The 13,478-nt window shown below is 40.6% G+C and overlaps 1 protein-coding gene across 1 annotated transcript; it reads right to left on the bottom strand.

The window, feature by feature from the left end:
* TASL (TLR adaptor interacting with endolysosomal SLC15A4) lies at window positions 1-13,223 on the bottom strand. The gene is made up of 2 exons (XM_043458698.1): window positions 12,986-13,223; window positions 1-1,175 (listed from the first exon to the last, which is right to left on the bottom strand). Exon 2 carries the CDS (start codon window positions 1,172-1,174, stop codon window positions 272-274), a length of 903 nt encoding a protein of 300 aa, XP_043314633.1. The 5' UTR covers window position 1,175; window positions 12,986-13,223; the 3' UTR covers window positions 1-271.
* Window positions 13,224-13,478: the final 255 nt, after the last annotated feature.

Below are 13,478 nucleotides of genomic sequence, written 5' to 3'. Positions count from 1 at the left end.
TGTATTCCCTTATATGAATCATACCTTCTTTTGTGATCATTTTTATTTTTGCTTTGTTTCCGTACAGCCCTCACTTGGAAGTCATTATAGCTCCTCTCCCCACATTCCTTCACATGTAATATTATGAGATTTCCTCTTAATTCATACCTGACCTGCAACCAACCTTTTCTTCTCTACCCCTTGCCAACCCCTTCCTGCACATTCTCAGAATAAATGAATACTTGTTGCTTAGGATTTGAGTAGTTGAGAAAGAGCAGTGGAAGCACCCTCTCTATGGATTCACATTGCTATACTGAGAAATATGGAGACTCGGTGTGCTGATTTCGGTTGACCCATACTGTAATAGGCGGTTAATGACGATATCCCTGGCTTTCGAGATCTCCAGGTTCTTCTCTATAGAGACCTGAATACTGATTTGGTCCACGTTTGTCATGATGAGTTCAGATGCCAGAATCTGGGTAGGTGAACTGTCATGAAACCCAGTGTCCATAAAGTACTGCTTATACAACTCCACCAGCTTCTGCTCCAGGTATTCATTCAGCACGGCATTCGAAATAGGCTTCTGCATTTGCAGGCTGTTTTTCTCTTTGATGCTGGTTATTCTCCAGTAGGATGAATACCGCTGGATAGGGGTGGGTGGCAAGTCACTGGGCTGAGTGGACATGGAATCCTCCATGGACAAAGGAATCTCAGATGATTTCAGCAAAGGACCATATTGAAAACTGCCCTCAGAGGGGAAATCGGTTGTCACTGAATTAATGGCCATCACCTGGCCCCCTGCAATCTGTAGGTCATTGTAATTCTTGCAGATACTCTTGCAGGAAGGTGGGACCAAGTAGGTCTCTTTGCTGGTGTCTCTGTATAGTTCAACTGCGGCCAAGTTTGGGCTTTCATACACAGGATTGGGGTTTGTTTGCAGCACTGTGATTCTTGGATTTCTACTATGTTGGCTCTCTCTTGAATACACTGAAGAAATGATCTTGCCAGAGGATTTGCAGCTCACATAGAGATTTTGGACTTGTGTTTCATCCACGGAGGAATAGGAAAGACTGGCAGCTGCTGTGGCTTCCATCTCCTCTTCCTTTTCCTCAGCCACTTGCTCATTAGAAGATGGATAACTCCACTGGATGTCATTCCGGTACGCAAGTCCACTGAGATAGCCTTCTGACAGCATTCTGGAAAGAGAGTGTGTGAGTTACAATGGGGGACAAGAAGATGGGAGTCTCACAAATGGGCAGCTGTGCTATCAAGAAAGTAAAGGGCAATAAATAAGTTGATTTCATTCATTCCCCAAGCTCTTACTCATTCTGTACCTGCTGTGGTACCAGAGCTGGCATGTGCTGGAGGTACAAAGATGAAATGGACACAGCTCCCTCCTTCAACAAGTTTCTGAGTAACAACCTGGGGTGAAGGAGGAGAGATGACAGGCTATGTCCCAGAGAAGGTGGCATTTCAGATAAACTGAAGCCTAGGAGTTCCATCCCTAGTCACAGAGTTATAAGAAATTGATGAGATGGCCTTACATGGCATATATAAGACACTGAGCCTAAGCAGAGAGGGCTGGGGATGTCGACTGAAGTTGAATCCTAAAGGGCCTTGGGCGTCGGGCAAGGGCGTCTGCCTTCTGCCCTGAAGGAAATGGAGAGTGATTGAGTAGCTGCAAACTGGGGAAGCAGCATCACTAGTGGGTTATGGAAAAAGGAGGGAATTGGTGGCAGATTCTACTGAAAATGAGAGCTATATCTTGCTCATCACTGTATTTTATTCTTGGGAGCTAGCGCAGTTGTCTGCCTTGAGGAGGAAATCAAAGGATCCTTAACTTGAATGAAATAATGAACAGCAGTGGCAGGGTATGAAATTAACTCACTGTCAACCTGTCATGAAGGACCATGAAGCCTTCGTCTCCCTTTGCTGCCCAGGATGGTTTTCTTGCTCTCTCCGTCCTAGTTTTTACTGCATGTCCTGGAAATGTTCCTGTGCCTGACTGACGTGTTTACCTCTACCCCAGTTACCAGGGAACTTTTCTTACTGTGAGCTTTTCCTCTGCCTGCACCCGCCCCCTCCCACTGTCAGCAGTTTTCACTGGATTCTAAGGTGACTAGAATAGTACTCTTGCCTGGAAACTCGCATGGATGGAGGAGCCTGTAGGCTGCAGTCCATGGGGTCACACGAGTGAGACATGACTGAGTGACTTCACTTTCACTTTTCACTTTCATGCATTGGAGAAGAAAATGGCAGCCTACTCCAGTGTTCTTGCCTGGAGAATCCCAGGGACGGCAGAGCCTGGTGGGATAGACTGCAGCAGCAGGATAGACTGGGGGCTTCCCAAGTGGCTCAGTGGTAAAGAATCCACCTGCCAATGCAGGAAACCCAGATTAGATTCCTGGGAGGAGAAGATCCCCTGGAGAAGGAAATGGCAACCCACTCTAGTATCCTTGCCCGGGAAATCCCACGGACAGAAGAGCCTGGCAGGCTACAGTCCGGGGGGTCGCAAAGAGTCAGACACGACTGAATGACTTAACAGCAGCAGCAGAATAGGCTGGAAATCCACAGCTGCGTTTTCCAAAAGAGACACTCTTGACAGTGGAACAAGTGACAAGTGCAAAGAGAACTGACCTGCTTTGGCCTCGAGGGCTGGGCTTCTAAAACAGACCCATTAATTTGAGCCTGAAACTGACAAGTCATATTAGAAAAGGATTATCTTAACCCTAAGGATTCTTTTTTTTTTAATATTTGCATCTCTTTTATAGTTATGAAGTTATTTTCCAAGTTAACATTTTGATTGTATAAAGTTAGTATTATGAATGTTATGTACTTAGTGGGCTTCCCTGGTGGATCAGCGATAAAGAATCTACCTGCCAAGGAGGAGATGTGGGATCTAGCCCTGAGTGGGGAAGATCCCCTGGAAAAGGAAATGGCAACCCACTCCAGTATTCTTGCTGGGAAATCTCATGGACAGAAGAGTCTGATGGGCTACAGTCCATGGGGTCGAAAAGAGCTGGGCGTGACTTAGCGACTAAACCACAACCACCAATGTTTTCAATGTTTATATCTTTTAGGGGGAACTATTCCAAAATATGTTCAGAAGATTTATTAATGATTTAAATGTTTACTGTATCCCGGGCACCGGCATGTACCATGAAGCTACAAAGTTAAAGGTCTTCAACACATCTGTGAAGCGATTCTTGTCTGCTGGACACACTTATAACAGTAAGAAAATGTTCTTTCCCAAAAAAACTTGTGTGGTTCTGTTCTTAACAAACTGAACATCCAGTTGAAAAGGCAAATCTTCTATACATGAGAAGATAATTAACAGAGCAAGAAAGTTTATCCTAAGGCTTCCTAGTGATGCAGTGACCTCACGACCCTCCCACTTCACTCCACCCAGATTGCAAGTGGGGTCTTCTACCTTCAGGACCTAAGACTATCATTGTGGAAAATCAGAGCAAAACCACATCTCCCAGCTTTTGAGTTGCTAAAGAATCTTTAGAAAGTCTTGGTAGAAATCATAGTTTTAGAGAAATGAATTTTGGGATTCCGTAACCTGAGCTTTTACCCTTCAGAATCCAGAACCCTAAATGACTGGCAGCTCGGTCACTGAGCCAAGTGGCTCAGTGGTAAAGAATCTGCCTGCAATGCAGGAGACCCGGGTTCGATCCCTGGGTTGGAAAGATCCACTGGAGAAGGAAATGGCAACCCACTCCAGTATTCTTCTCTGGGAAATCCATGGATAGAGGAGGCTGGTGGGCTACAGTCCATGAGGTTGCAAGAGTTGAACGCAACTAAGCCACTACCAAATGACTTAGGGCATCATATTGACATATCAACAATAGACTCAGTGGATGGAATCCCTGTGGAGGGAAAGAGGATGGCACCAGACAGATTAGGGGAGCCCTGAGTAGATGAGGCCTGTGCCCTAACCTCCACGTAGAACCTGAGGAACAGGAGGAAAACCAACCAAATGGAATGCCCGGGTGGACCAGCCTAAGGCTGCCTTGTAAAGTCTGCTTAGGTACCAGCATGCTGCCCAGAGCCTGCAAACCTGGTGAAAACCTCCATTGGGGATGGGCAGATTGCAGACATGATAGTTGTAGAATGTTAACCAGGGGCCAGGTGAATGATGAGAACTTACCGTGGATGCCCATGTGACTACATGACAACAACCAGAAATGTCCCCACTGCGCCACCTCCCTCCCACCCCCAGCATCCCCAGCTGATGCTATGGCTTTATGGGAGCAAGCTGGAATTCAGAGGCCAGCCCAAGCCAGAGGGACCCCTGAAGTGACTGTGATTACTCATAATGTGAGCCCAAAAGCAAGATCACACTGAGGGAGAGAAAAGCAAAGATTTTTAGGAAAAATAATGGATTAGACATATACCTGTATTCTTTATCCCCCTCCAAACTTCACTAAAACAACAGTAAATTGTTTTTTTAATATAATACATGAGAAAAGGGAGAACAAGAGAAGAGACTAGAGCAGTTATACTTTAGAAACTGGAAAGCAGTAGATCAGGGGTAGATGACTTAGAGAAGCAAATGAAAAATCTAGACCAGTGCAGTCCAACAGAATTTTCTTGGATGATAGATTGATCTACATATGTGTTGTCCAAAATATTAACAGCCATATGTGACTATTAAGCACTTGAAATGTGGCTAATGAAACTGAATTTCACTAATTAATTAACTTCATTTAATTGAAACTAAAAATACCATGTGGCTAAGGTATTGGACAACACAGACTTAGAAGATCATCAAGGTGATAATGCAAAATCATTCTTGAGTCCCCCTTGTTCCCATTCAGCCATTATCCCAAATCACCTGTTTATCACATTTCTTTTCATATTAAATCATAGTGGATTCTTCTCTCATTTTATGTGGCTGATGTGTATAAGTTCTCCAGATAACCTCTGCTCGTTCACAGTATTGAAGGAAGTGGATTTTGTTTTGAGTAATGGCCAATACCTGGATTCGATCCCTGAGTCAGGAAGATCCCCTGGAGAAGGGCATGGCAACCCACTCCAGTATTCTTGCGTGGAAAATCCCACGGACAGAGGAGCCTGGCGGGCTATATATAGGCCATGGGGTCACAAACAGTCGGACGTGACTGAACAACTAACACACACGTAAAAGCCTCTTTGCCCTATTTATCATGGGCTGAGAGCTGTGTTGATACCTTAATTCTGGTAGAATAAGAGCCCTACCATAGGGCCCAAGGCAGACCAATACAGTGGTAAGACCAATGATGGAAAAGCAGAAAATGTGTCCTAATACCAAGGGACAGAGACACCCATGCCTAAAGGAACAAATTCCTATGAGAAAGGAGTGAGAGAAAAGGTCAGGGAGGTATATTGGGACATGCAAGGCTGAGGACTTTAAGTTTACGCTGAAGGCAATACAAACCTCTGGAAGGTAACCAAGGTTTTTCAAGGCATGATGTGATCTATGAATAAAGGGCAAGATGAATGTCAGCAGAATGAAATTGGAGTCCAGGACCCAGGTTAGGAGCTTCTGGATTCATGCCTACCTGAGCTGTTTAGGGGCAGGAGCCAAGAGGAAGGAAGCAGAAAAGGAAGAGAAGCAATGAACTTGAGAGGCCATGACTCCTGGACTTGGTAGTGAAGAAGAGAGAGGAGTCAGAAGTAACTGCCTCTAGGCATGCTGACAGTTGACACCAGCATTGACCAAAATGGAGAGATCAGGAGAAGGAGCCAGGAAAGGAGCTGATGCGTTTACTTCAGTTCGTCTTGAGTCAGACGCGGGGTAACTGGGTGCAGGTGTCTAACCGTGCACTGGAGATTCAATCAGGGAACTCATTAGAAGGCTTACTGTCAGTCAACAGTGACGTCGTCTCCCAAGTGTGGGCTGCAGGATTTTCTATCTGGAGGCTTGAGGAGCTTGTAGGGGTAATAATTTCTGTGGGGAACCTGCCTTGAACAGTACAAGGAGTAATGAGCCACAACAAGCTCTGCAGTGTCGATAGTGTCACAGAAACTACAAGAACTTCCAACGTGAGCAGGTCACATACTAAAAATCCACATTGGACATTGGAAGGTAAAATTTGGTTGCTATGCAGACTCAAAAAAAACTATTGAACTGGTAGTCAAGAGACTAGAATTCTAGTTCTGATCTTGATGTGGTTTTAGTCTAGTTAATGGCAGGTCTATAACAGAGCTAGCATTTACACTAGCTACAACCCAGACACTGTTCTAAGTGCCTTTTATGTACTAAATCAATGAATCCTCACAAAAATTCAAAGATGCAGGTACTATTATTCTCATTTTCTGTGTATCGAAATTAAGTACTATGTCCATAACCAGCAGGCATTCAAATGCTGATCAGTCAGAAAACAGAGCCCGCTAGAATCCCCTGGTAGTTCAATGGTTAGAACTCCACACTTCCACTGCAGAGGACCTGGGTTCAGTCCCTGGTTGGGGAGCTAAGATCCCACAAGCTGCACAGCATGGACAAAAATAGGAAAGGAAACAGGGCCCACGCTTGCATGTCAGTTAACCTCTCAGAGACTCAACTTCTTATCCGTAAACTGAGAATGTGGGATTATTATAGAATCCCCTCAAACTTTAATATTGCATGGGCTTTTGACTATATTAAGAGAAGAAAATAAGTGAGGTAAGCATTGCCTGTGTGCATGCTTCAGTTGTGTCTGACTCTTTGCGACCCTATGGGCTGTAGCCCACCAGGCTCCTCTGTCCATGGGATTCTCCAGGCAAGAACACTCGAGTGGGTTTCCATGCCCTCCTCCAAGGGGTCTTTCAGACCCAGGGATCGAACCTGTGTCTCCTGCATCTTCTGCATTGCAGGCAGATTCTTTACCGCTTAGCCATCAGGAAGCCCGAGGTATTACTCAGAATCAAAATCCGTTTCTGAAAATGAGCAGCAGAGGGCAGCAGAGAGCATGCTAGAGCAGCTTTTGCAAGATTTTTCTCAAGCTGTGGAGAGAGTAATGTGTGAAACTCCTAAATTATACATATGTTAACTCATTTGATCTTTATAAAATCCCTTTAATGTACCACTAGAATTAGAATAGTACTATGTATCATGATATCTTAAAATTTTAAAAGAGAGAAAGTTATTTGGGTTTATTTTGATTAATTGTTGGCATTTTTCTTAATAAACTTCAGTAATTACAAAATTTTTAGAAGACCTCACCCTTCAAAGTTATTAAAATGATGTACTTCAAATAAATATTTGACTTAATTTTATCCGAGATGGTAAAACTTAAGTCAATGGATTATTTCAATTGTTCAAAGATATTTTATCACTTGAATTTTTATTTCTCATCATAGAAAAGATAGAGACTGAGATACATCTGGGGAATTTTCCATGACTGAGTAAGAGTTTGAGGGAAAATGGATACATGTGTATGTATGGCTGAGTCCCTTCACTGCTCCCCAGAAACTGTCACAACATCGTTCATCGGCTCTACCCCAAACCAAAATAAAAAGAAAAAAAAATTTTGAAGTGTGAAGGAAAAGACTTTCAAGGACATTTGCAGATGAGATGTTCTAGACAAATTTAGCCTCCATTAATCATTACCAGACAGGGGAATACCAAAATTAACCTGCTGTGCAAAATCACAACTTAGAAATATGTACTGAAGTGCAGCACATTGTTAAATCATTTACTTGGATTTCAGAAGAAATTGTAATATGAATTCTTCCTTCTATATTAGCACTTTTCAGAAAACTGTCATTATAACTCTGTACATAGACATACTTTTAATTTACCTTCAAACAACACAAGCATGGATTTAAAGAGAAAAACTCAAGAGGGAAGAGACTGGTAAAAGGAAATATTTGGAAAAACCCAACTTAGGGTTCAGAAAACTTTTTCTATAAATGGCCGAATATTTAATATTTTAGGTGTCTGTCACAACCAGTCAACTTGGCCATCATAGCAGGATAGCAGTGAGAGACAGCATGTAAACAAATGGGTGTGGCTGTGTTCCAGTAAAACTTTATTTACAAAAACAGACAAAGGGCCAATTTGACCCACAGGTTATGGCTTGCCTATCCTGACCTAAATCGAAATGCAGGTGCAGTAATTGGGATAGGACACAATAATAATCAGCAGTTGTGTTGGGTGCTTTCCAACCATTACCCCTAAACTTCCAGTAACACTGCACTGTTAGATGTTATCATTATCCAGGTTTTCCAAATGAGAAAACTGAGATTAAGATAGGACAATACATGTAAATCCATGGCTGATTCATGTCAATGTATGGCAAAAACCACTACAATATTGTAAAGTAATTAGCCTCCAACTAATAAAAATAAATGGGAAAAAAAGAAAATAAAAATAAAAGAACATCCAATTAGCATTAGGTAACTTACTTTAAAAAAAAAAAAAAAAGATAGGACAAACGACCTTCCCAAGGGAAATGACCTTACTTCCCTTCACAAAGCAAGTAAGTAGTAGAGGCAGGATTCAAGTTCAGATTTTCTAACCCCGAAGTGTGTGGTCTATTCTTAAAACATTACACTAATGCCTAGTTGAGAGCAGTTAATATTGCACAGTCATGAGAAGCAATTAGTCCTTCCAGGAAAAGGGTACCAGTCCCGACTCTTATGTAATAACAACCGTTGCCAAGGAAGGGAAGTAAAATGCAGTGAAATATAGAAAGAAAAGCTAAGAAAACAGCCAGTGCCCACCCCACAGGGCTACATGCTTGAGTCTGTTGTGTATCAGTGTTCATATGTCTTTGAGATATAGAAATAATTTCTATTCTGCTCTTTCTAAAAAATTTTTTTCTTTAAAAAGTGTTTTTACTTGGAGGATAATTGCTTTACAATGTAGTATTTGGTTTCTGCTGTACAACAGCATGAATCAGCTATATGTATACATATATCTTCCCCCTCTTGAGCCTCCCTCCCCACCCCCCTCCCCACCTCCCACCCCTCTAGGTCATCACAGAGCATGGAGCTGAACTCCGTGTGTATACAGCAGCTTCCCACTAGCTGTCTATTTTATACATGGTAGGGGAGCCTAGCTGGCTACAGTTCTTAGGGTCACAAAGAGTTGGACACACACACACACAATGTATATATGTCAATGCTACTCTCTCAATTCATCCCACCTTCTCCTTACCCCACTGTGTCTACATATCTGTTTTCTATATCTGTGCCTCTATTTCTACCCTGCAAATAGGTTCCTCAGTACCATCTTTCTAGATTCCATATATGTGCATTGATTTACGATATTTGTTTTTCTAACTTCACTCTATATGATGGCCTCTAGGTTCATCCACATTCGTCTGCTCTTTTAATCTAACCATATGACCACTTTCCTTAACTATTCCCACTGCTGTAGCCTGGCATTGCCTTGCCCTTAACTTTACAACCACAGGGTAATTTAATATTACAGATACCCTGTTTAAATATCAACAGCTCCCCATTACCTCCAGGATAAAGTCCACACATGTTAGGCCCTCGTGATACACGGTTCTTATCTGCCTTCTTCATCTCAATCTCTGCCTGTTCCCACAGGACCCAGGACCCCAGCCATGTTGGACTCCTCCCAGTTCACCCACACCCCATGCCCAACCCAGGCATTCATGCCCTTCTTCCTCTGTCCAAGAGCCCTGTTTCCCTATCCATCCCCATTGCACCACCACCCATCAAGTCTCATATCTCAACATTCCAGAGCCCCTGGCCATCCATTCAAAATCCTTACCCCTAAATTAGAAAGAAATTCTAAGTTCTTGTCTCTCCTACCCCAATATATTTATCAGGATTGCATAGAACCTCAGCAAAATCCAGCTGCTACCTTGAACAGTGAAATAAATCATTGAGACAGTCCTTTAAATGGAGTAACTGGCAATTATAGCAAAAGAAAAGCAGGAAGATGGAGGATTGGTAGGAAGCAGGGGTATTGGGGGATGATACTGTGGCAGAAGAGATCCTGTCCTTGAAAAGACAGTTTGCATGTATGCGAACTAAGACTTCTGAGAAGCTAGGTGGTTGAGACAGTGCAGAGAAGACCTCCATAGCCACACAAAAATGGAGGCACTGGATGGGACTGCCTCAGGGCATCATGGTATGTAACGTCACAGAAATAGGGACAGGAAAATGTTATTGTCTGTTTAATAGATGATCTTGAACCTAGCTAGTTGGGGTGCAGTTTAGTTCCCACCTCTCAGCATGCCTGCTTATGTAGGTCTGCCTTTTCATGGAAAATAACAGGCACAACTTATGTTAGCAAATAATTTCTCATAGTAGACATGAAGGTTTTTCTTGCTTGTTGACTATGTGCAGTCACTTCATGTGCCTCCAGGAATGTTTTCCCAGGTCAGATTTGGAGAAAACGAATTGTCTTTCAAGTAGCTTGGGCCAATTTATTCTCTCACCATCAGTGTCTAAAATTAACTCTTTCCACTGATATTCTTCGATACACTATTACTTTTTTTAAATTTTCCGATCAGATGAGCACATTTATTTTTGCCTCATATTTATAGCGAAGCAAGCTGTCTTGTTAAGATTATATGTAGGTGATATACCAGAAATGTTATTTTTTCATAATGCCTCCATCCCCAAAATACTCTATTTCATCTCTTCATCTCTTTATTTCCCCTATAATCTAAATTTTAGATCCTTTCATTCCAGTCTATGTTTTTTAAAGATCTTGATTTGGGGGACTTGCAAATAAACCACTGAAAGGTTATCATTGAAAAACTTGAATATTACTTTGTTCTTAATCTAGTTATAATAATGAAACTAAATCTATGTTACATCAGGTTTTTTTTTCCAATGCATAATACAAGAACTTTACCCAAACAAGGTGTTTCTTTGGATCTCCTGCATTTTCCTGACTCTTATCTTTGAAAGTAACATGTTCTTTAGAGCTGAAAATAACCATTCACTTAATCATACACCTTGGTTTATGTCCCTGTTATTTCATATTCTGTGGTATTTGTTGATGGAGGTTCTAAAATATTCCTTATTTTGTTTCATTTCCTGTTATAAAACATATTATTTGGGATTACCGATTCTTCTGTCAAACATGAAGTGATTCTTACTTAATGAGTTAGTTCCCAAAAGTCTAATTTGATGGCTAAAATAATCATAAGTCAAAAGGCCTCTGTTTTCCATATTAACATCAGCAAGTAAATAATTTTCTGTTCAGTTCTACTTAGATCTTTATGAACAAAGGGAGCAGCTACTTTCAGGGGCTTTATCTGGATATAAATTTCCTTATTTCAGAAAATATAAATTTTGATGCAGATATATTAGTAAATATATTTTTGTCATAGTTTGGATTTTTCTTCATATCCTGTCTTTATGTCTCACAAACAGAAAAATGAAAGCTTTTGATCACTTTGAATTACTTTAAAAGTATTTTGATACTAATGAAAGGACGAAAAAATAAGAAAAGCAATCATGATAGAATTGATACTAAATCTCCTTGGTGTTATAATTCTTAATTGTTAATTATATTGTTAATTATGGCTATTACCATTAACATTTACTTAATTGTAAGCATATCAACCAAATGCAATTCAAGACTGAATCCTGGATTAAAAAACTCTCTAGAGGACATGTGGATAATAGAGAAGTTTGAATATGGATCAACTATTAGATAATAGTATTAAGATTAAATTTCCTTAGCATTATAGTCATGTAGAAGATTACTCTTTTTCTTAGGAGATATGGGTCAAAAATTTGAGGGTACTGTCCTGAAATCAACAATATACTTTCAAATAGTTCAGGAAAAAAACAACCTGTGTATGTGTGTGTTTATGTATATGTACGGAGAGAGAGAGACATAGCAGGAGAAAAAATAAATGTGACGAAATGCTACAAGTGATTACTAGAAACATGTGTGCATTGCACTATTGAACGTGTGTTCATTGATAGAAACGTTTGTTCATTGAAGTATTTTTTCCATTTTTCAATAGGATTGAAACTTTGCAAAAAAAACTTGGAAGGAAAGTAACTACAGTTAGTTAATGAAGGGAAATTTACATTCTATTGTGCTTATGAAGAGCTCAGAGGGACAATATCTTATATATCTAAGATAATCATTAGGTCTGTGGTTGGAAATGTTCTAGTAACTTGAAATAACTATTGAAAACATCACTTTGCTCTGAAATAATAAAATTAGCTCACATGTGTAGATCCCCCAAATTACCATTATAATATGAATGTTTTACACAAATTTGAAATACTCTCCACTCCTCCAGAAAGCTTTTCAAGCTCAGAAACACGAGCTTCTTACAACTGACGTACACAAAAAATGATCTAAAAATATGAGTATGAATATTCTGGTCAAACCAAGTTTATATTCAAGCACATAAAGATGTGCTCAAAAAAAGAATGAGCAGATCTAAAGATAATTCAAGCAAAAGCCCACTTGTGCATGTACTGTCTTTAATACCAACAGGGAGACTTTTCCCAAATCACCCAGATGGCAATTTGAAAAGCTTCATCACTGTCAATCACATTTACTTAGTGTATATCCTGCCACACAGAAAAACACTTATCGCAACTTCATCCAGCGAATAATTGAGAGTCACATTGGAATTTATTGTCATTGTATTCATCTCTAAAACTATGTTCCTGTGACCAAATTTTAGTTGTTCTGTCCCTGCAAAATTCTGCTTAGGTTTTTAGGCCTTCTTTAAAAGACGCAGATGCTAAACCTATGTAGAAATTAGCAAACAGTGACTGAAGAAATGACATAACAAATAGTTGATCATACCAGTCAAAATTTTAAGTAAAAGTTTTAGAAATGTCCAAAATGTGAGTCTAGGTAAGAGAAGTGGAGGGTTTGGCTTAATTTCTCTTCATTGTCTAACTCCATTGAATACTTGCTTACATTCCCACTCACTTCTGACCTGGTAAATGAGAAAAGCATTTTAGATGTCATGAGATTGGATCTGAGTTCTGCTGATAAAGGGTTAAGAAAGGGTGAGAAGAGAAATGACAGATAGAGTTCACAGTCATAGGGTTTGTTGCCTCCTTTGCTTACCTTCACTAACCAGTCCGTGCCTTTGGTCCTGGAGAGATACCACGATTGACCATATAGAGATGAATAAGCCAGCCAGTGCTTTGACCAGAAATGTTCGCAAGCCTTTGGTGAGTCTACTTTCCCTGATAAAACCAATAAACTAAGTTGGTCATTGCCCTTGCCATTCTTTTTATAACTGATCCTATGGAAAAAGTTGTTTTTGCTCAAGTCTGATTTGTGCTAAAGAAGAGTGGGAAGTCCCAAGAAGGGGGGAGGCAATAACTGACAAACCCACATCAAGCCACAGAATGGTGTTTCTTCCCCTTTTTGAAAAATGAAACCTATCTATGAAACTGCCTCTTGTTAAAATAGTTTATTGCTACATGTTATGTAAGAACCCTCTAAACATAAATGTATTCCTCTAACAAATTCCCTGGGACCCCTCTCCCAAAAGAGAGCCAAGTCAAAGATGATTTCTCAAATTCCGTCTCATCGTTAGCTTTTAATTTTTAAG

This window comes from Cervus canadensis, chromosome X, assembly GCF_019320065.1.
Source record: "Cervus canadensis isolate Bull #8, Minnesota chromosome X, ASM1932006v1, whole genome shotgun sequence".
Classification (NCBI taxonomy): Eukaryota; Metazoa; Chordata; class Mammalia; order Artiodactyla; family Cervidae; genus Cervus; species Cervus canadensis.
Note: the sequence above shows the minus strand (reverse complement) of the source record. Positions and strands in the feature narration are given on the sequence as shown.